This window comes from Misgurnus anguillicaudatus, chromosome 1, assembly GCF_027580225.2.
Source record: "Misgurnus anguillicaudatus chromosome 1, ASM2758022v2, whole genome shotgun sequence".
Classification (NCBI taxonomy): domain Eukaryota; kingdom Metazoa; phylum Chordata; class Actinopteri; order Cypriniformes; family Cobitidae; genus Misgurnus; species Misgurnus anguillicaudatus.
Window position 1 is genome coordinate 5345617 of NC_073337.2, and position 22549 is coordinate 5368165.

General features: G+C 37.5%; 2 protein-coding genes across 4 annotated transcripts; one reads left to right on the forward strand and one right to left on the reverse strand.

Annotated features, from left to right (window-relative positions):
* Positions 1–3571: 3571 nt before the first annotated feature.
* ngs (notochord granular surface) lies at positions 3572–7423 on the reverse strand. The gene is made up of 11 exons (XM_073856131.1): positions 7154–7423; positions 6678–6836; positions 6441–6590; positions 6194–6313; positions 6014–6109; positions 5068–5202; positions 4875–4985; positions 4686–4796; positions 4397–4521; positions 4026–4316; positions 3572–3940 (listed from the first exon to the last, which is right to left on the reverse strand). Exons 1-11 carry the CDS (start codon positions 7355–7357, stop codon positions 3853–3855), a joined length of 1590 nt encoding a protein of 529 aa, XP_073712232.1. The 5' UTR covers positions 7358–7423; the 3' UTR covers positions 3572–3852.
* ccnc (cyclin C) lies at positions 6216–21979 on the forward strand. 3 transcript variants are annotated; one of them, XM_055191397.2, is made up of 12 exons: positions 6216–6349; positions 10639–10745; positions 11452–11536; positions 11679–11748; positions 11836–11887; positions 12004–12059; positions 12701–12736; positions 12815–12906; positions 14460–14527; positions 14947–15026; positions 16044–16162; positions 20638–21979. In XM_055191397.2, exons 1-12 carry the CDS (start codon positions 6285–6287, stop codon positions 20690–20692), a joined length of 885 nt encoding a protein of 294 aa, XP_055047372.2. In that variant the 5' UTR covers positions 6216–6284; the 3' UTR covers positions 20693–21979. The 3 variants fall into 3 exon arrangements, with proteins under 3 accessions (XP_055047372.2, XP_055047374.1, XP_073712284.1); XM_055191399.2 differs by lacking the exon at positions 6216–6349 and adding an exon at positions 8263–8469; XM_073856183.1 differs by lacking the exon at positions 6216–6349 and having other exon boundaries at positions 20638–20717; positions 21202–21979.
* Positions 21980–22549: the final 570 nt, after the last annotated feature.

The following is a 22549-nucleotide window of genomic DNA, read 5'->3' on the forward strand; positions in this document are numbered from 1 at the left end:
CCATTTAATTTATACTAGTAGGACAATCTGACAGCATTTTGCACCTTCAGGTCATCCTACCTGTTTAATTTAAACTAGTAGGACAATCTGAAAGCATTTTGCACCTTCAGGTCATCCTACCTGTTTAATTTAAACTAGCAGTTAAACAGCAGATGATGTAGATCTGCAGAAGACGATTGGTTGATGAACACAGGTAATCTCCGCACAACACTTCTTTAATGTTCCAGATATAACAAGACGATTAACTTATGCCTTTAATTTGTAGAATGTTTTAGGTGTTTAATGTTTATGAGGCATTGTTTAAATGTTTAAAGTAGTTTCATAAGCTCTTATTTCGTGTGAGAATGTTAAATTCAAGTGAAATTATGATTAACATTGGGTGAGGAACCCTCCCCATATTTATATTGGTGTTTTTGGAGATATTTGTAAAATATCTTTTCTAGACTTTTTATTAAAAATAATTATTTTCTAATGTCTACTGTGCAATTTTATGCAGACCATTTCTGTATGTTTACAATTTTAAGGTATTACAAATAAATAAAAAATGAATAAAATGTTACAAAATAGTTTGAGTGTTTATTTTTCTATTCGGACAACGGGAAAACAATTCAGCATGGTTCCTTACCAATATAATTTTACCAATATACATTTTCAGATTGGGTAAATTAAAAAAAGAATGCTACCACAATTTAAAAAAGTGAATTAGGCAAAAAACATGGTTTCTTATTTTCAGTTGGCTCAACCTGTTATTTCCCATTGAGCTAATATTTAAAGATTGTTGCCACAATTGATAAAATTCAGTTCACAAAAAATCTATTGGCCCAAGTGAAAAATGTCAATGTTACCAGTCACTAGAAAATTTTGAGTTAGTGAGGCAATTTTTTGTTTTTACAGTGTAACCCACAGATCATTTATTACAGCATGTCCAAAATACCTCTTTTTGGGTGGAAGCAAAAAAGCGCTGTTTTCATGTGTGTACCTTAAAATGCAAATCAGCTACAGCTCCTTACTTCCTTACCATCAGACAGTGAATGCTTTTAGATATAGATCTGGGCCCGGTTCCCCGATAACGTTCACTCTTAGCGCGCTGAGAAGACTCAAAAAGATATAACTTACCAAAGTTGTTGATGTTCCTAAGTGTGTTCCCCGAAGTGTCTCTTAGGAAGTTTCTTAACACGCAGCCTCTAAGTTCGACGTACAATGGCGCTGTCCCAAGTTAAGGTGCTGAATTATTTGCGATCGATCACTCAGGTATCGATTTTCCACTTCACTCGAAGGTGCATTACGATGTTAAGAAAGACAACACGCTCTATACAAATGGAACATTACTCAAATTATTACAGTGACATTTATTTTAACATAGTTTAAGTTATCTGTAAAATATAGACTATTAATTAAATGATCAAATTGTCAGTACGGGTAGACAAACCGGGTATCCCTCGCTATTTATCCACCCTCCTTATCCCGTTGTGCCAGTTGTGCCGCTTCTTTGTATGGGTTTTGACTTTAAAAAAATATGTAATACACTTTTATACGAATGTTAAGGTACTTAACAATCAGAATTGATTGGCAAGCAGCTGCAGTATTTCTGTTAAATGCGGTATTACTTACCATTAATGTTTTCAATAAAAAGCAACCTAGTTAGATAGAGAATATGGTCTGAGAAGATCTAGCAGCTCCATATTTAGTTGTCTTGGAAGGCGATTTATTTTATTTAGCCACGTCAGGCAAAATGTCAAAAGGTTTAAGGGTTGACGAATAAAAATTTGGCATGGACTAAACAGTTACGCGGTCTGTGTTGTGTGGAAGTCTGTTCCCCCTATGTTTCCCTTTAGTGTTTTTATAGCATTTTTATCACATTATACGTTTATTCTTTGTATACATTGAAAGTTTTAATGGCTACTGAGAAGTATATGTGTGCATTTATGTAATGTATCTTGACTGTTCTTGATTGTAAGTCAATTATTTTTACAGTATGAATCATATTATATGTATAATATATATTTATTATGTTTGGAAACTAACAGTAGAGAAACTAACAGTAGAGAAAAAAAGAAAAGAAAAAGACAGGCTATATGTTAAAAGACATAAAACTGTCAAATATGAAATATTTAATAAATTGTATAATAGAATACATGATATTATTGCTTTTTAGTATAACCAATTGAAATCTTTAATCTTTCTAAATAAATTATAAATGTAACGTGATGAAAACACTATAAACATATAGGGAACAGACTTCAATGAGGAACAAACACCGGCGCCGTCTTTGATTCATTAGTTCTGATACCAAATAAAGTCAACAGCATAAATAGTCCTGTATCCATTGCAAACATATTTTATTATAAGTCTTAAAAATGTCCATAACATAAAATCATTGTCAGCATACCATAGTTTGACTTGTACTGCGCTGCACTGATTTCTAAAGACTGCGGCGATAGCGTTTTGCGCTCAAACCACGCTAAGAGAGAGCTTACGAATGGTCCAGACCAACCTTACGAAAGTGTGACTTACAGAAGATATACTTAGCGTACGAACGTTTTGGGAATCGTGCCATAGAGTTAAGAGAGAGGTTAAGGAATAGGTTAAGAACTACTTAGCGATAAGAACGTTTTGGGGAACCGGGCCCTGATTCCTAGACAATAGTATATTTAGCTGCACTTAGCGCTACAACGTGCTAACATACACATTTAAAAAAGCTTTTGGGTAAAATAATCCGTCAGTCAGTGGCTGTGGGCGGGGTTTATCAGCGTGATGTCACATTAACAAGAGAATCAAATCAGCATGTCTAATGAGGCTCTAATGGGGATTAAAAAAGGAGAGGGTGTTCTCACACACAAACATTTATGTCCAAACAAAATGGATTTTGCATAATATGTGCACTCTAAAAACAATATTGGACAAAACGTTGGGTTCTAAATAAACCTATGCTGGGTTGTTGTTATCCATCCATGGGTAGCTCAGTAGTAGCGCAACAGGCCATGGGTTTGAACCCTGGGAACACACATACTGATAAAAATGTATACCTTGTAATATCACTTTGAATAAAAGTGTCTGCCAAATTCATAAATGCATATTTACTATAGACTGTAAAAACTTTGGACGTAGTGTCCGTGACGTCACCCATACGTTTGTGAAGAGCTTTTTTGAAGCCAATAGTTGATGATGGCTGGTTGCTGAAACCACGCCCGCCTAGCTCAACTCTAGTGACAGCTGCGGCAGTTACCCGTCACTCAAGTGGCCACGCCCTTAATTATGCAGAACTTTAAGGCTTAATATAATTTAAAAATAAATTAACCCCTTCACAGTTGTCATGAAGGGCAAGATAAGCTATAAAGACCAAAAACAATTTTTGTACCAGGCTGTAAACATATTTTCTGCTGTAAAGTTGGGCATTTTTACATGGTGGTTTATGGGAATTTACTCCCTATTGGAGCCAGCCTCTAACATCTCGTCCATGAATTGCAGTTTAAGTCACTTTTGTGTGAGATCAGAAGATCATTTACCAATACATGGGATTAAAACAACCCAAAGTACACAAAACATCAAAGAATCACAGTTACGACATATCTGATGTGCAGTCAAGAGTTTATTTTTTTGTGAGTTTTGTCAAATGACACACAGGAGGTTAAATGCTTTAATATTTAGCACTACAGTCAAAGCAGCACTGAACAGAGTGATCGCTTTTAAGATCTGTACAATGTTGCCATTGGCTCTCTGTCCAGCTGTTGGTTTAAAATAAAACGAGTGAAACCAACAAGGATAAACGCTGGTGTAATCTAGCCGCCATTTCAAAGAAACAACTGAAAGAACTTTGTTAATGGCGAGGCATCGGGACGCCAAGGGTCGAATTTAGTCATTTTCATCTGCAGCGCCTGAAATGGTGATGGTGCGTTCCTGCGTGTCTTTTTGAATCGTGTCTTCGTCTGTCTTAACTGTTCTGAAACCAAAGAGAATTGGGCATTAGCTTAAAGTGCAACACACATTCAGATGCGATTTGGTTCTGATAGATAATCCGCCTGTACCTGATGAAGACGGTTTTCCTCTCCGTCATCTCCTCGGCCTGTTCCTCTGTGAACTCTCCAACTGACTCCTGATGATCGTGGTTGACAGTTTTACTCTCAGAGCTGCTCGAGGAGGACACGACCTTCTCCGAAACAGCTGAGCTTACGGATCCATTGACCACCCGGCTACCTGCAGCCACTCCAGTAGAGCCGAACCCAGCGCTGAGCGTTCCTGTTTTAAAGGTGCTGCTCACGAGAGACAGAGTGGCTACCATGGTGGACAGTCGACTGTCCTCTCCCTCTATCAACTTCCTGCAAGACCACAACCAGATAGGGTGGTCACCATAACAGCTTTTGCAGATTAGATTACTATAAATGATGTACGGTAGTACCTGTAGGTGGTGATTTCGATCTCAAGCGCCATCTTAGCATTGAGCAGTTCCTGATATTCTCTTAGCAGCAATCCAATCTTTCCCTTAAAAGACTTCAGTTCTTCCTTGAGTTCCTCTATGCGAGCCTGAAACATGGTTTAGTGGACATTAAAATAATTTGGAAATGTGAATGGTGCCTGAAAAACAAGTCCGGTGTTAAGAAACATGCCAAGAACTATGAGATGAATAGGTCTTAACAGGACTTTATTTATTTAAAAATGTCATTACATCTAAGGGAGCGTGTCCTCACCTTCAGTGCCTCCTCTTCTTTCTTGTACTTCTCTTGAGCTTCCTGGATTTGGAGCATCAGAGCTTCATTTCTGGTTTGAAGAGCATCCAACTCTCTCTGCTTATTCTGCATCTGTAATCACATGGACACATATGTAAGGCTGTGCAGGACGTTTACGATTATATGAGAAATGCTAAGAGGCCAAGGTACCTCTTTCTTGTATCCGGTGATTTCCTCTCTGACGCTCCTGGCTGTTTCCACGTGCCTTGATGTTGTTTTGTTTAGATCTTGAAATTTGGTTTTATACCAGGCGTCCATGTCCTAGCGAACACCGTTTAAAAGCACAGGTGAAGGTTGGTGCATGTTAAGATGATGTGGTATATTTGTTGTCTGTGCCAATTACCTGCAGGTTTTGGGCGGCGATGCTGTCATATTGAGCCTGTATCTGTTTAAGAGCGCTGGACAGGTCCGGCAAAGAGAAAGCCACGTCTACCTTGGCAACAGATCCGTAAATCTGAGCCATCAACTCCTCGATTTCCTGACAAAAAGGAATGTGACATGACATTTAGGAACAATTTGCCAACCTGGACAAATTAATGAATGATTTGATCCATTTATAGGAAGAATGGTTGATAAATGACAACAAAATACATGGCTGCTAGCTTTCGTCAATGTTTGCTATTTCCAATGATGTGTATTTATTATACATTGTGTATACACTCACCTAAAAGATTATTAGGAACACCTGTTCAATTTTTTATTAATGCAATGGTGTAATGGTGTGGGGGATGTTTTCTTGGCACACTTAAGGCCACTTAGTGCCAATTGGGCATCGTTTAAATGCCACGGCCTACCTGAGCATTGTTTCTGACCATGTCCATCCCTTTATGACCACCATGTACCCATCCTCTGATGGCTACTTTCAGCAGGATAATGCAACATGTCACAAAACTTTGAATCATTTCAAATTGGTTTCTTGAACATGAGAATGAGTTCACTGTTCTAAAATGGCCCCCACAGTTACCAGATCTCAGCGCAATAGAGCATCTTTGGGATGTTGTGGAAAGGGGAGCTTCGTGCCCTGAATCTGCATCCCACAAATCTCCATCATGCAAGATGCTATCCTATCAATATGGGCCAACATTTCTAAAGAATGCTTTCAGCACCTTGTTGAATCAATGCCATGTAAAATTAAGGCAGTTCTGAAGGCGAAAGGGGGTCAACCACAGTATTAGTATGGTGTTCCTAATAATCCTTTAGGTGAGTGTATTATGTACATTGTTTACCTCAGTCTTTCTTGTTTTAGTAGTTACTACATTTAATATATTGTTTCATATACAGGGCTGCACCTTTTTGTGAATTCTCTGCAGGAACTCAAGCTCCACCTCCAGGTTTTCCAGTCGCTTTTCCAAAGCAATTCGGGCAGACGTTGCTGCATCCACATCCTGGAAATCAGAAATTTTGGTTTCCTTCATTTCTACAAATCAAAATTAAATAAATGATCAACATTTAAGACTCCTCCCACTTACTGGCCTAAATGCCTCTATGTCAAGCTCCGCCTTCTTCCTGGCCTCCACAGCTTCTTCATATTTCACCTTCAGCATTTCCAGCTGACCCGCCATGGCGTCCCGTGCTGCAAGTGCCAGGTCCTACAGGAATACAGATGAGTGTACACTACAACCCTTGTAAGTGTCATTTATTATCTTGAACTGCCTATATGGCTGTCTGTTGAAAGAGTGGATGGTGTAGATGTGGGTGTGTTACTCTCTCTCTCACCCGCTGAACTTTCATTTGGTCAGCGATTCTCCTCAGCTCCCTCAGCTGGTCCTCATAAAGCATTCGTAGGCCAGACGGTTTCACATAGTGGCCCTTGATGGCATCGATCTCAGTTTCCAGAAGTTTGTTGTTTTGCTCCAGAGATCGTACCTGCAATGAGCACAAACCCAAAGTCACAGGGTGGTCTTCACAAGAGGAAGATTAGAAAAAATTGAGAGATATAAGTGTGTATCGTACCTTCTCGATGTAGACCGCCAGACGGTCGTTGAGGGCAATCATCTCCTTCTTCTCGCTGGTACGAGTGCTGAGGAAAACCTGGTTCTCGGCAGCTGCAGCGTCCAGGTCCACACCACGTCCAGCTACCCCCAATCCCAGACACAGCGTTCCCATACTCACACTGCTGTATATGGGAACCGCAAGGTTTACATAAAAAATATTATATAGACCAAATGAATCCGGCTTATCGGTCTTGCAAAATAATTTGTAAATCTAAATTTGGTGGCATACAAGCTTAAAAAGCAATGCCATAGAAGTTTTACTGACTTTTGGAAGTCACTTTGGGTAAAAATGTCTGCTACATGCCTAATGTAAATGTAGAAAACCCATCTTTGGTACCTACAATGTACACAGGAATTTCACTACTTTAAGAATTATATAATTTTACTATGCAAAAACCCAAATATATAGGATCTGTCAAACTATTAAAGAAAACTACTGCTGCTCATGCGAGATCTGCGGGTGGCAGACTGCGCCCCGCGCCCCAGTGTTGCGCTGCGGTTGTAACTCGCGGAGCGGTGACGCGCTGTCTTTCGGGTAGGTGAAGGGCTGGACACGCGCACCTGGAGCGTGGAACAGGAGGTGATGGCATCTTCAAAGTGACGGCGGTATGATGACACCCTTTCTGGACTGCGACTCATGATGAATGCGGCGGATCCGTGCAGCTCTTACTGAAGTCAGGAGAATAACTTTCTGTGCGCACTCAATCACGGTGAAGCTTTTATACCTGCTCGTGTGATGCGGTCCTCTCGAGCAGGAATGTCGAACCTCAGTCGAACCCTGAGCTCAGTCATCTGGCGGGACAACGCGAAGAGCAAAAAATAGAGGCGCGCGCTCTCCTGATCTAGATGACAAACCCGAGTCTCTTATTAAATGAATTCTCTGCACTTAAACTGTCTAAAACTATCGAGATTAAAATTGCTGTTGATTATTGGTGTTATATATTATAACATCTGGCTGTCTGCTTTTCTAAGTGCAGGTGATAAAATAAATAATTAGTTAAAATTCAATTATTACTACTACTAATAATGTCTATCCAAAATGCAGGTAATTCTTTTTTTTTTGCAGATGATGTTCAAATAATATTGTAAATCCAAAGCTGTAGTTCTTTGTTACAATAATTATTAAATAAAACCTACAAAAGTATTGTAAAATAAAGTATTGGTGATTAGAAATAAAGTGCAACAAATATTCTTTGTAACAATAAAATTATTACATATATTATAGGTGTTATATATAATATTGCAAGATTTTAAATTTATATAATATATGAATTTTTAGAATGTATTTTATTTAATTAATGTTTAATATACAAAAATATTATATAATTATATAATATTATTTAATTATTTATAAAATACTTTAAGCCCTTACGATGAAATTCTCTGAAATTCAAATATTTTATGTAAACCTGTAATATCGTAATACATGCCTTAACAAAAGTTTTAACGATTCAAAATTCTTCTGAAATAACCGAGACAGCAACTATTTATAAATTAAAATGTTTACACATTTAATTAGAAATTTATACATGTAACGTAAATATCCAGAACTAACGCGTTGGTGCTTTTGTTGCCGCCCGGACTTCTTTCATCAGCACACTTAAACTCTACGGAGTGTTTTTTGTGTCGCGCTGCTCGTCCGATCTAATCAGAGCTTATCTTCATTTCAGCATAAAACAACATTAAATTAATTATCATTTCTACCTCAAAAGCCTCAAGATGGCAGGGAACTTCTGGCAGAGTTCACATTAGTAAGTAAAGCGCTATTTACGATCTAAAATGCGCACACACTTTCTCTTGAGGATTTGTTTGTTACCAACGGAGCGGGTAGAGAAAGAGCAAACTTCATTTAGCAGAAATATTCACTAAATCTATGTTAATGATGTGATACAGATTAGAAATTAGTTTCCGAGCGTTTTATTGTCTGAATAAAGTAATCCGTATGTTATTATTAGCTTTAGCCGACTTGCTAATGGTTCTAGACTGGATAAACGTCAGATGAATTTAATGTTTGTACGTTAGATTTATTTATTTATTGGTTTATTTAACAGGGACAATGCAGTAAACATTGCTACACTTTCAAGCAGCCGATGCTCTACATAAAGGCTTCTAGCCAAAGGCTAATTTGCAGCCCCAGTCCCTGGTTAGGCTTTTTTAAGAACAATAAAACAATAAATCACACAAAAAAGCTAAGTGAAAGTTAAAAACAAAAACAAAAACAAACAAAAAAAAAAAAAAAAAAACCAAAGCTGAGACTGTGCAAGACTATCAATGTTCACAAACCTGTTTTTGTTTGAACCACTTTTTCAAATTTATTTGAAAAATGTTCAACTTTGTTTGCATTTTCAGTTCAGTTGGCAGGCTGTTCCAAAGCAGTGTACCTTGAACTGAAAATGTGGATTGTGCAAATTTTGTTTTTCTCTTTGGTACTATGCAATTCTGGTTAGTTGTAGCTCTTGTAGTCATCCCCTTACTACTCTGTTTCAATATTAATTTGCATATAATGTCTGGAGCAAGATTATGTACACATTTAAAAACCAATTTAATAAGAGACAAACTAATAAAATTTTCATAACTAAGCAGACTATGTTTTTGTATAATTTTGCAATGATGCCATTTATTTGGTTTCTTGTCCAGAATTTTTAGTGTTTGTTTATATAAAGATCTAACAGGTTTAATAGTCAGTTGAGAAACCTGACTCCAGACAGTCACACAATAAGATAAATGCGAAAAGATCATTGCATGCATATACAACTTAGCTGTTTTTAGAGATACATACGGTCTAATCATGTAAAAACAATTCAAATTTGATCTGATTGTTTTACACAGCCTCTTTACATGCACATCAAATTTTAAATGAGAATCTAAAATAACACCTAAATATTTAAAATTGTTAACTGTCTCTATTGCCTTTTGATTAATCTTAATTATAAATCCACCCATTTCCTTCCGTCTTATTGAAAAACACATTGAGACAGTTTTTGAGCAGTTCAAAGTCAAACAGTTGTTTTTCAGCCACTGCGACACATCAGTCATTTCATTTGTTAATATATCTGCAGCTAAGCGTGGAGTCTGTGCCGATACATAAATGACTGTGTCGTCTGCATATAACTGACATTTAGTTTGCTTACAACAATTTGGTAAATCATTGACATATAAGGAAAACAACAATGGACCCAGAATTGACCCTTGAGGAAGACCCACCTCATTGTTTCGTAATACTGATCTTGAGTTATTTATTTTAACACACTGATCTCGAGATTCTAAATATGATCTAAACCAATTCATAGCCTGGTGAGAGAAGCCAAACAAATTTAATTTATGTAGGAGAATCGCATGATTCACTGTATCAAATGCCTTTTTGAGATCTAAAAACACAGCGCCTACTACATTGCCATTATCTAAAGCTCCCTTAATAAATTCTGTGAGATAGCAATTTGCCATTTCTGTTGAATACGTAGGCCTAAAGCCAAACTGTTTAGAGTGAAGTAGATTGTGTTTTTCTAAGTAATTGATAAGTTGTTCAGATACCAACTTTTCCAAGATTTTAGAGATTACAGGAAGTATAGAAATTGGTCTATAATTTTGAACCTCATCAATTGATCCTGACTTAAAAATGGGGATTATAATAGAAGTTTTCCAGTTTGAGGGGAATTTACTTTCTCTAATAGATAAACTGTAACGTTAAATATAATAAGTGTTGTTCACATCAGTATCCAATTTCACCTCTTTAAAATTATATTAATAACTATTTCTGCTGTTACTGCTCATAATGCACCTGTGATGTTTTATGATATTAAAATACTTCTGTTTGTTGTAGTGTATGTAAGTGTATTTTGATGAAGATGTGTTGGTTGCTATCGTTTAATAATGTTTGTTTTTTATTATAATGTTAGTTTGATGGGTTTGTTCTCTCATAGTCTCCAGTGGGTTCTGGACAAACAGGATCTGATGAAGGAGAGACAGAAAGATCTGAAGTTCCTCACCGAAGAGGAGTACTGGAAACTACAGATATTTTTTGCCAATGGTATGGAGCTTATTTGTTTATCATCATCTTGTCAAAGTAAAATGTAAAGGAAATGAGGTCTGCCAAGCCATCAGCCTTATTGGATACATTTTAATGCATCAAATGGGACATTTCACAAGACTTGTCTGATAAGTTTTTGGTGTCCCCAAAGTATGTACGTGAAGGTTTAACTCAAAATACCATATAGATAAATTATTATAACAAGTTAAAATTGCCACTTTGTAGGTTTCTGTGTCCTTCAAAATGCAAATTATGTGATCTCTGCAATAAATGGCACTGGCCTGGTTGGATAGTGCAGATGAAAGGGCAGCATTATCCCCTTCTGACCTCACAGGGGGAGCCCAATTTCAATGACCTTTTTTTCATATGCTTGTAGAGAATGGTTTACCAAAACTAAGTTACTTGGTTGATTTTTTTGTTCACATTTTCTAGGTTGATAGAAGCACTGGGAACCCAATTATAGCATTACATGAAAAAGTCAGATTTTCGTGACATGTCCCCTTTAACAGCCTTATCAAATTTTAGATTGATTATTTTGATGGGAAAATGTGTATGTTCAGTTTATTATTAATATTATTATGAATGTATATAATATATTAAATACAAATAAAAAAGATATACTATAATATACTATAATAAAATACTGTATAAACATTAACAAGGCTCATTTACATGGACTTGAATTTAACTTGTCGTCTTGTTGCAGTGATTCAGGCCTTGGGGGAACACTTGAAACTCAGGCAGCAGGTCATCGCCACGGCAACTGTCTACTTCAAACGCTTCTATGCCAGGTGAGTGGACCATTGCCATGGTTACCGCCTCCGCTTTCAGGACAGGTTGATGTTCTGCTAGATTGATTATCCTCTTTTATTTTGTCATAAATATATCGTTCTTTCGATCAAGTACTTTTTTCTAATCAAACTTGTTGTTTAGATACTCTTTGAAGAGTATAGATCCTGTGCTGATGGCTCCCACATGTGTGTTTCTGGCCTCTAAAGTAGAGGTAAACACACACTGTATGATGTCCAGGATTTCTCTCATCCTTTAACCGATTAAAAGAGAGTAATGAAATCTTTTCTGTCCTCAACAGGAATTTGGTGTGGTTTCAAACACGCGCCTTATTTCAGCAGCAACGTCTGTGTGTAAGTAAAGTTATAGCTGGCAAACCTGTCAAGCAGTTGCATTTAAATGTTTTTTAGTATTTCACATATTTTTTATTCATGTCAACTAAATGCATTTTGGAAATGTTTTTTTACAGTGAAAACAAGGTTTTCCTATGCCTTTCCCAAGGAGTTCCCCTTCAGAATGAACCATGTGAGTCAAACCTCATTACTTGGCACACATGAGGAGTTATGACACACAGATTTGGCATGAACAGGACTGTGACATATACCAGAAGGCTTTAATATTAAAGTGTTTGTTCATCAGAAGAGTTCCTGTTAAATTAATCACAGCTTTGAGATTTTGGAAACCCTACAGATCCACTAAATAATAACTATAGAATAACTTTATGTAACTGTCTGATTCTTGTGATGGAAACACTGGTTTATGTGCCAAAATAGGATTAAGTTTGCGTTTGTGGTGAGTCAAAGGTCTTCAGTCACGTCCTGCATGTCACCAGGTTTTCTGACACTCAATCAGGAGTGACATTCCACGCCCCGCTGACACTTTCATAGGAAAGTCTCGTCACTGTGGTAAAAGACTTCGGTCATGTGGCGCTTTGGTGATAAGTGCAGTGTGATTACCAGCAGGCTTATTTGTATCGCACGCTGTCCGTCAGGCGTTGTAAAGGAAACATCTCGGCTGTCCAAAGCGCTGGAGGAACAATAATGGATCAGCATGGGTGGGAAGATGATAATTGACAGCGCACAGCCATTAGTTAGCACGCTAGTGTGACACATTTCACAATGATCTCATGTGCTCCTCCTGACTCATTTCTGTCTCTGTTATTCTAGATTTTGGAGTGTGAATTCTATTTACTGGAGCTTATGGTTTGTACTATATATTATATATTTATTGTATTTGTGTATATACTATGTGGTTGATGATTGTTTCGTGTTTTATTGTAGGACTGTTGCCTGATCGTGTATCACCCATACAGACCTTTACTGCAGTATGTACAGGACATGGGACAGGAAGACATGCTGTTGCCACTGGCGTGGTGAGGACTGTGTGTGTACATTTAGGCAAAAAAGCAAAACAAAAGCACGCACAAGTGGGTGCTCGACCAAAAAGGTCATATAATAAAAATGTATATAGTTGATACACCAAAGCTCCAAAAGTATCAAAAAACCTTAACATGTGACGTCAGCTTTGGTGTGCCGACTATTAATGTTTTTCTTGGGTACATTTAGACCAAATTTGTCCACGGAAGTGAGTTAAATCAGGCAAAACTTAAGGCACATTTAGTATGTAATCGTTTGTATACGTGATATAAAACTAACGTTAATGTAAGTGATATCTGACCATTTAGATGTGTGTGTTGCTTTAAAAGCTCACAAGTTATGTCATAGCTAGGGCTGGGTATCGATTCAGATGTTCCAGATTGATTCAATTCCGATTCGCAAGCTATCAAATCGATTCGATTCCAATTCACAAGCTATCAAATCGATTTGATTCCGATTCACAAGCTATCAAATCGATTCACAATGACTTAAAGTGTCAATGTGAATCGATTCCACAAGCTATCAAATCGATTCCGAGTCACAAGCTATCAAATCGATTCGGTTTCGGTTCACATGCTATCAAATTGATTTGATTTCGGTTCACAAACTGTCAAATCGATTCGATTTCGATTTACAAGCTATCAAATCGATTTGATTTCGATTCGCAAGCTATTAAATCGATTCGGTTTTGATTCACAAGCTATCAAGTCGATTCGGTTTCGATCCGCATGCTATCAAGTCGATTCGATTCACAAGCTATCAAATCGATTCGGTTTCGGTTCACAAGCTATCAAATTTATTTGATTTCGGTTCACAGACTGTCAAATCGATTCGATTTACAACCTATCAAATCGATTTGATTTCGATTCACAAGCTATCAAATCAATTCGGTTTTGATTCACAAGCTATCAAGTCGATTCAGTTTGGATCCACAGGCTATCGAGTCGATTCGATTCACAAGCTATTAAATCGATTCGGTTTCGGTCTACAGGCTATCAAATCGATTCGGTTCACAAGCTATTAAATCGATTCGGTTTCGGTCTACAGGCTATCAAATCGATTCGGTTTCGATTCACAAGCTATCAAATCGCTTTCGATTCACAAGCTATCAAATCGATTCGATTTCGATTCTTAAATAACAGAGAACAAACTGAACATATGTTTACAAGTGGGTAATTAATAAAAATAAATTAATAGCCACAAGCCTGTATATTAAACTCTTTTATATAAGGTACACTTGGGTACATTAAAAACAGAACCCATCTCTAATTTTCAAATGCATACATTTATGATTGATCCAAGATGAAAAATGTATGCTGAAAAAAGTCAGAACAGTCGCATTCCTTGATCAAACAGGATCAGGTTACTTCATAAAAAAAATCGATTCATGGCCTTCGAGAATCGATTTTGAATCGACCACGTAAAAAAAGATTAATCAGAAAATCAAGTTTTTTGCCCAGCCCTAGTCCTAGCCTACATCAACATCCTATTTCCGTAATTGAGCATTAGGAATTTCTATTATGTTAAAGTTTTTTCTGTGTATGTGCAGGAGGATTGTCAATGACACCTACAGGACGGATCTTTGTCTCCTTTATCCACCTTTTATGATTGCACTGGGTAAAAAAAAAACACACATTACTTTTCCACTTCAGCTGTAATCTTATTATGATTTCAGTTGCTCAGAGCTAGGCTGTTTTTGAAATGAATTACAAAATAAAATAGTGTTCATGTAGCGCAGAGGTTAAACATTGTGTTAGCACCTCTAAAGGTTGTGGGTTCGATCCCAAAAAAACACACATGCTGATTATTACATTGTAATGCATTGTAAGTCGCTTTGAATAAAAGCATCTGCCAAATGCATAAAAGTAATAAATGAAATAGTAGTATACTTGTATATTGCCATCTAGGTATTCCCTGCATACATACAGTCAGTATCCTGAACATTATGCATGCTCTATATTACAGGAAAAGCAGTGTAGTAGCATATATAATGCTGCGGTTATGTCACGTGGGGTTACATCTTTTATCTTTTGCAGCTTGCCTGCATGTTGCATGTGTGGTACAGCAGAAAGATGCCAGGCAGTGGTTTGCAGAGCTGTCCGTTGACATGGAAAAGGTGGGAATGCTTAATGTATTATCAACTGATATAAGGACTGGTAGAGCATTGTGCTAGCAACTAATGGCGCTTTTTCATTGCATAGTACCCCACGGTTTAGTTTAGTTTGGGTCGGGTCAGCTCACCTCACTTTGGCGTGGTTAGCTTTTCCATTGAGTTTAGTATCACTTCGCAGTGGGAGGGATTAAAGGCGTGCCGTTATATTTACGCTGCCTACTGCTGTTGTACATTCCCATACATTTATTTATTTCTCAGTCTGCCACAAAATTAAAATTGTCCACCCCAAATAGATGTTTGCACATCGCGTTTATAACTACCTCTCTCACATGACAGTTTCTGTTCAAACACCCGACCCGTGGCGTCAGTCGACGGAGCTCCGCTGAGCCTCATTCAAGTTGCATTTAAGCATATATAACGCGGACGTGCACGTCGCGAAAGTGCCGCCACAAACTGCAAGTCTGGAAAAAACTGTTATGGTGTCCCGGATTCTCAACCTGTGGATGTTTTTCATAGCTTAAAAGGTGTTTGGAAACTTATAGCAGAGCACAGACGACAACATGTTTGCTCGAGACAGGGCACGCTAGCAGTAAGCTAAAGCTAATATTTACATTATAGCAATGACGCTTCTCTCAGACCAATCAGTGACCTACAGTGTTTTCGCGTCACATTTGGTATCAGCTCGGGTCGCTTGGAACCCCAACAGAGGTGGTACGAAAAAAAAGTATTGGGTACTACGTACTGCACCCAATGAAAAAGCTCCCAAAAGTAAGCTGACCCGACCCAAACTAAACCAAACCGTGGGGTACTATGCAATGGAAAAGCGCCATAAAAGTCATGGGTTGGAATCTCAGGAACACACAAATTTGTAATTTATAGTCCTGAATTCACTGTAAGGAGCTTTAGGTTTAGTGTCTGGTATATTCTTTAATGTGACGTAAATTTAAACAGTACATGTTGTTATGCAGTATGTGACTCTTATTGCTGCTGTACATTCATTGTTCAAGTTTTTCATAACAGATTCTGGAGATCATCAGGGTAATACTGAAACTCTATGATCAGTGGAAGAACTTCGATGACAGAAAGGAAATGGCCACTGTGCTCAACAAGGTGCCCAAACCAAAACCCCCACCAAACAGGTATAATGGAGTACAGTGTATGTTGGTTTTAGTGAAATTTAGGCTATGTTTACTCAACACAGAATTAAGCCTGGAGTATAGTTTGTTTTTTACATGTATGTGAGCGTATGGTCCTTCGCACAGCCTTTGCAAAGCATAGTATATTTGACTCTAATTGCAGTGTCCTACATACTCCTGCAGCACATGCATGACTTATGTGTACAAAGTACAGTTACAAAAATCCACCAGTGCGCTCGTAGTATTTTGATGATGAAATTTGCGTCACATGCACCGTATACGCGTACCATACTTCAAGCTTAAAGGAACAGTATGTAAGAAATTTATATAAATTAATCATAAAATGGCCCAAATCATTTTCATTTGAAATACTTATATCACTGACAACAGTGGTCTGGCCAGGATATTGTCATTTTAAAAGTGGAGTTGAAGCCCTCAACTGATGTTTATGTTGTCATTTTGTGTATTGGCCACCAGTTGTGTGCTTGCAGTACCAGTTTTAGCCACAAGTTTTGTGATTGCAATACCAGTTTTGGACACAATCCTACATACTGTTCCTTTAAGTAAAAAGTTTCTTCTTTTGAAAAAGATTTTGTTTTTGAATAGTTTACATAGACATAACCATAGATATTTGAAAAAACTAGATGTGTTACGGCGGAGTCTCTAACTTATAAAGGCTAGATGTCTCGCCCGCGCTGCTGGCCAGTTGAGTGGAGCGTCCGCATTTGGCGGCCATCTTGCCACAGGGCGCTCGCTCACTCGTAGCATTGTGTTTTGATGGTGCATAATAACAAACCAAACCATTTGAAAATCTCTAGAAAATGAAGCAAGTTATGGTCATTTAAAAGTACCTGCACCATTAAAACTCAATGCTACGAGTGAGCGAGCGCCCTGTCGTAAGATGGCCGCCAAATGCGGACGTTCCACTCAATTGGCCAGCAGCACGGGCGAGACATCTAGCCTTTAAACATATCTATGGACATAACAATGATGTTAAACAATTTACGTTTACACGGATGTGCAAAAATGACTAAAAACGCTGTATTATGTGTGCCAGGCCAGTAGTTGGCGATGTTACTTTGTACTAGAGAAGCAATCAAGTCAGCGAAAGCAATGAGCAGCTTTTTTAAATGAATCATGAGGTAGATTTAGCTGGTTTTGGTGGCCAGTTAGCTGAGTTGGTTAAAGCGTGGTGATAAATTGAATGCCTCTTTCTCTCTTTAATACTTGTATAATATTTGTAAATTTTTTGGGGCGGACTGGCCATCTGGCAGACCGGGCAGTTTCCCGGTGGGCCGACGTACTTTTTGGGCCGATCCATCTCATACTATTTTTGTCTCAGCAGCCCAGTTAGCGTCTTTTATTTTCCTAGACAGCCCGGCCCACTGACATTGAAGCAGCAGCCCATTGGTTATTTTTTTTAAACGACATTAAGCTGGCCCAATGACGGACCAGCCCAGTCATCGTCCTTTTTTTTACCCTAAATAGACCGGCCCACTCACATTTAAGCAGCAGCCAATTGGTTATTTTTTTTAATGACATAAAGCTGGCCCAATCACCGCTTTGGTCTCTGTGCAAGCGAGCGTGCAACGTCGGTCAGTTCACGTGTCAAAATAGAGAGAGAGAGATGGAGAAAAAACTCAAGGGAGGTGCAGAAAAACTGCGCGACAAAAAGAAACAGACTCTTCAGGCAGACGCTGGAAAATAACACAACTGTTTTCTTCAACTCGCGTCGCTGGTGAGGATGATGATGGTGGCGCGTGGAACTGGCAGCACCAGCCCGCAAAATGTCAGTGAGGAGAGGGAGAGAGAGACGAGGGAGAAGTGAGTTGCGGTAAGCAGAACTGCTTTCAAAACACAAGTTTAGATAGATACCCCTTGATAAAACCAAGTCAAAAACACACAATTATGGTGATAAAGCTGCAATAAAATAATTGCACTCTTTGCTCTGTGACTACAACCCAGACGAACTGGGGACTTCAATACTATTACGTCCGTTGCATTCTCTTCTCCTATTTTCTTACCATTTTCGCGTCGGTTTAGGGTTAGATTTACATAATGACATCCCTACCCAAACCTAACTCTAACCCCAACGCCAGGTGACAACTGTTTCCCCAACGCCAGGTGACAACTGTTTAATTTCGCGTACACTGTTTAATTTCGCGTACACTGTTTAATTTTGCGTAATCTTACCCTAAACCGACGCGAAAATGGTAAGAAAATAGGAGAAGAGAATGCAACGGACGTAATAGTATTGAAGTCCCCAGTTCGTCAAAAAATGATGCGAAAGGTATACCCTCCGCGTCACATATTGACGAATGGTCAAGTGTCGTCAAGGGGTGAGACTGTGTTAGTGACTACGAGAGTGTATCTGATTCGTAGATTTTTCGTTGATTGTCTGTTTCAAAACGTGTCATTTCTCTTCAAGCAAAATCAAACAATCCAGGACATCTGCTTACAGACAAAATATATGTTTATTGTATATAACAACACAATTGACAGATAATGTTAAAAAGCTCTATTACTGTAAACACACAAGTTTAGTTCAGTGAATGTAGTAGTGAATACTTTCCTGTAAGTACTGCAAGTAATAATCAGGTTTTAATATTACTGTAAGCAGCACTTGTATTTTGTTAAAAGTCAGCAATTCAATGGCAAATATTGCCAATTGCACCATCTCTGGTGTCCTGTTCTTCATCATAGGGTACTCTTCATCTGCCTCTCAGACTGTTTACAATCCACACAATTGGTAAAGAATACCATTAGAAAAAAGCGTGTACAATTTTGAGTTGTTGTGTTTGCTTGATGACAACTGAGTTGTAGTTGTGTTCATCTTTAGCAGCCTGCCTGTGTTTAGCATTTATAAAACAAGTTCATTGCAGTGTAAAATGTGTGTTTTACTCAGAAGTTTGTTTAGAGTTTAGCCAAAAGAGTGCATGACGAATGTGTTTAGGCCGCTATGAATTTGGTTCAGAGATTGGGGTTTAGTGTTTTAGCAATTCAGAAAAACTGTAATCAACATATAATATGACAGTTAATCAGATAGGAATATTTTTGTTGTGTTCATTATTTATTATAGGCTGCAGTGTGTAGTGAATAGTGTTTTTAGGACCTAACAAAAATGTTTACAAATGTTTGAAGGATGAAGCTTGTTTAAGGATTCATGTGGATTATACAGTTTTACTGCATTAATAAATAACACGTTCTAGAAGTGTTTGTTGTATCAACTCTCACTCTTTTCTACCTGCTATTAATTGGGCTTAGTGCTTTTATGGAATTGGAGTTGCTATTGCTTAAAGGCGTGCAAAGATGGGTGGTATTTGTAAATATATGTAGTGTGGGCCGGTTTGGGCCAAAATGCCAGGGCCGAATTTTTGTCCCAGTCCAGCCCTGTAAGAGTTTGGTTCCAAACGCAATAAATCCATTTAGACTAATTTGGGTAAAAATGTGTTTTCTACACCAAGAAAGTGACAAAATGAAAACCACTATTTTTGTTAAAAACTTTCACATAGCATCTTTAGGTTATAAAAACATAAAAAATGTAATAATTTAATTTTCAAAATATTTTTATAAAAACTGATTATTTTCCCCTCAAAATGCAATAAATCTATGTCAAGTTTGTTTTTCAAAATGCTATAAATCTATTGAATCAATATATAAATGTGCATTCATCTTTGCCATGTTATATTCATTTAGTTGACTATACACTGATTAAAAAATAAACATTAATGGCATTAATCAAAACACTTTGTCATATTAAGAACACTGGCATTGCTGCTGTCATCCATGAAACTTCATTGCTGAACTTTTTTGACAGCGATCAGCTGTAAAATGTTTGAGTCCTGCTCGATTTTCGTTGACTGAGTAAAATAATGTAAGAACAGCAACAAGCGTCATTTTTCCTTCGCTCGAGTGCCCGTGCCTTACTTTTCTCCACGCCACAGAAAACTACCACAGGTTTATCAATGCCATCAAAAGTATTATTTTGTTTTTGTTTGTTTGTTGATCAAGATGTACAAAGTAGATGAGGAAAACCAGGATTCCTGTGTGTTCAACGCCATTGTTGTTTACAATGGAATGGTGCGCTATGATTTGTTGAATGAGCGGTTTATTGCATTCTGCAGAGAAGGAAGGATATCGAATTACAAAATAACACTGCAAATATCGGATTTTGCGTAAAATTAAGAAATGACTTATTAATACTGACCTGATACAATACTGATTTTGGTGTTAACTCATTTAAAAAAAAATGCATTTATTTAGTTTTGGAACCAACCTCTTCATATGTTTCCTTATTTATTGTATTGTATTGTACTTGTAACTATCATTGTAATGCAACAGCACATCAAGACAAATTCCTTGTACATGCAAACCAGGCAATTAAGTTGACTGTGATTTATTTCTAAATGTGAATGTTATTTAATGTTATTTTTATTACCATTCATGTTTTATTTATATAATTTCTATTGTTATTTCAGTGAGAATGACCAAAGCTCAAATGGAAGTCAAAACAGCTCATACAGTCAATCTTAGAGCGCCACCTGGTGAAGGACTGGAGGTAAAGTGACATCTAGACATAGAGGACAGTGGAAAACAGATTACTGGCACACACACAATCTCTCTTTACTCGCCTCTGGGTTCTTCCACCCATCAGAGCAGACGAAATGATGCCACCACGTTCTCTCAACCAGTCACAGCAACCCGCATCATTCTGGGGGTGGGAGGGAACCGATGGTTTTGGGCCTATAAGACATCTGCTTTGAATATGTTGCCAGGTTTAAGGCTGTGATGTTGTACACTTTGTACTAATGGAGACACAAATCCGCCACAGCTTTTTCTCCCAGATCTTTAAAAAGTCGATTGTCCTGACTTCCTTGAAAAGTCCCATGAAGCTTTCTTTTAGCGAACGCTCTATGGGGACAAAGAAAACTTGATAATTTTCTGTGTCTGAGAGCAACAAATAGAGTGTGTGTATATGTGTTTGTACGTATGTGTGTGTTTGATCGCAGATGTATGTGTGCCTCTCGCTGACCATATCACAGTTTGTATTCCTCAGGGAAACGGATCAGTCCTCCTACAAAGTGGCTTTCTGTAAACTGTTTGGCCACAGGGCTATGACTGCGATCTTTTTGAACCCTTGTACTGTGTTATCAAATCCTGATTGGATGTTTTATTTTAAGTAAGTGCGGATGGCACTGTGAGTTGAAATGCACAGGTGAACGAATTTGATCATCCTTCCAAACTACATTTGTAAATATGCTTTTCTCATTCATTTATCCCTTAACTTTAGTATTGTTTTCTTTTACTGTATGATTATTTTTGTGCTTGCTATTGATTTTATTTTCATTTGTTGTTTTTGAATTTAACAGTAGATGTATATTTAGCTTCAGTACACATGGTTTAGCTTTGTACTTATTAAATTTAATGGAAGGTAAGATGAAGAATCTTGGGGGCTTTGGGCAGATGACCAAATTTATTGAGGAAGTGGAAATCTCCCTCATGGGTGTGGCTATCATAATTCCCATCATCCATGTTGAGATCATCAGAGTGATGAACACGTATCATAAAATGATTTTTAATGGACAGGTCCTGTGTTCCTGAATGCCATTTGTTTTTTCCATTGTCGTTCACTGTGGTAAGTGCTTTAAAATGTTACCACATCTTTATTGAGTGTACTTGCATAAATGCAGCTCTTTCTGTGATGCCATGTTTGTATTGTTTACTTGTAAATAGATGGCGTAGCACTGGGAGGACTGGGTTTTGTTTGTATGTTAATGGAGCTCGAAAGCCTTATTGAATAAAAGCTGCTGTTAAAAAAAATCTGATTTTGAGTGTTTTTGTTATTAAAACAGTATCATTGCATTACCAAGTGGCATATGCAAACTAATGATGCTAGGGCGTTTTATCCAAAATATTTTTAGTAGATGTAAGAAGTAACTGAATAATATAATTCATGATTTTATAATAGTTCAAAAACGTGTAGGGAATGTGATAAACATTTTACTTGTTTTGTATTTTTTGTTCAAAGTGTTTATGCATAATTTATGTAAAGCCATTTATAAAATTGGACCAAGTTGGTTTGCAAAGTGCCCGCAACATGACATTCTTCTAAAAAACAAACAAACATGATATTCCACATGTAAGTCCATAATATATTGTGTAAGAAACCATTTATTTATTCATTTTTATTCTTTAACGCCACAAGAACACGATATTCACATCATTGGCTACATACAATTTAAGCTAATTAATTAAAGGTCAATATAAACACGTAATTTATGTATATATATATATATATATGGTATTTTCCTTTAAAAAATCTAAATATTGTGCGATTAACTATTATACATTTTTGCTGCCATAGTCTGTAGGCGTGTTTGACCTTGTGGC

Coding starts and splice junctions, on each gene's coding strand:
- ccnc (XM_055191397.2), top strand. CDS start 6,285: ATGGCGTCCCGTGCTGCAAGTGCCAGGTCCTACAGGAATACAGATGAG. Junction 10,746..11,451: donor ACAGATATTTTTTGCCAATG/GTATGGAGCTTA, acceptor GTCTTGTTGCAG/TGATTCAGGCCTTGGGGGAA. Junction 12,737..12,814: donor TCTATTTACTGGAGCTTATG/GTTTGTACTATA, acceptor GTTTTATTGTAG/GACTGTTGCCTGATCGTGTA.
- ngs (XM_073856131.1), bottom strand. CDS start 7,357: ATGAGTCGCAGTCCAGAAAGGGTGTCATCATACCGCCGTCACTTTGAA. Junction 6,837..7,153: donor GATCTCGCATGAGCAGCAGT/AGTTTTCTTTAA, acceptor ATATACAGCAGT/GTGAGTATGGGAACGCTGTG. Junction 3,941..4,025: donor AGGAAAACCGTCTTCATCAG/GTACAGGCGGAT, acceptor CTTTGGTTTCAG/AACAGTTAAGACAGACGAAG.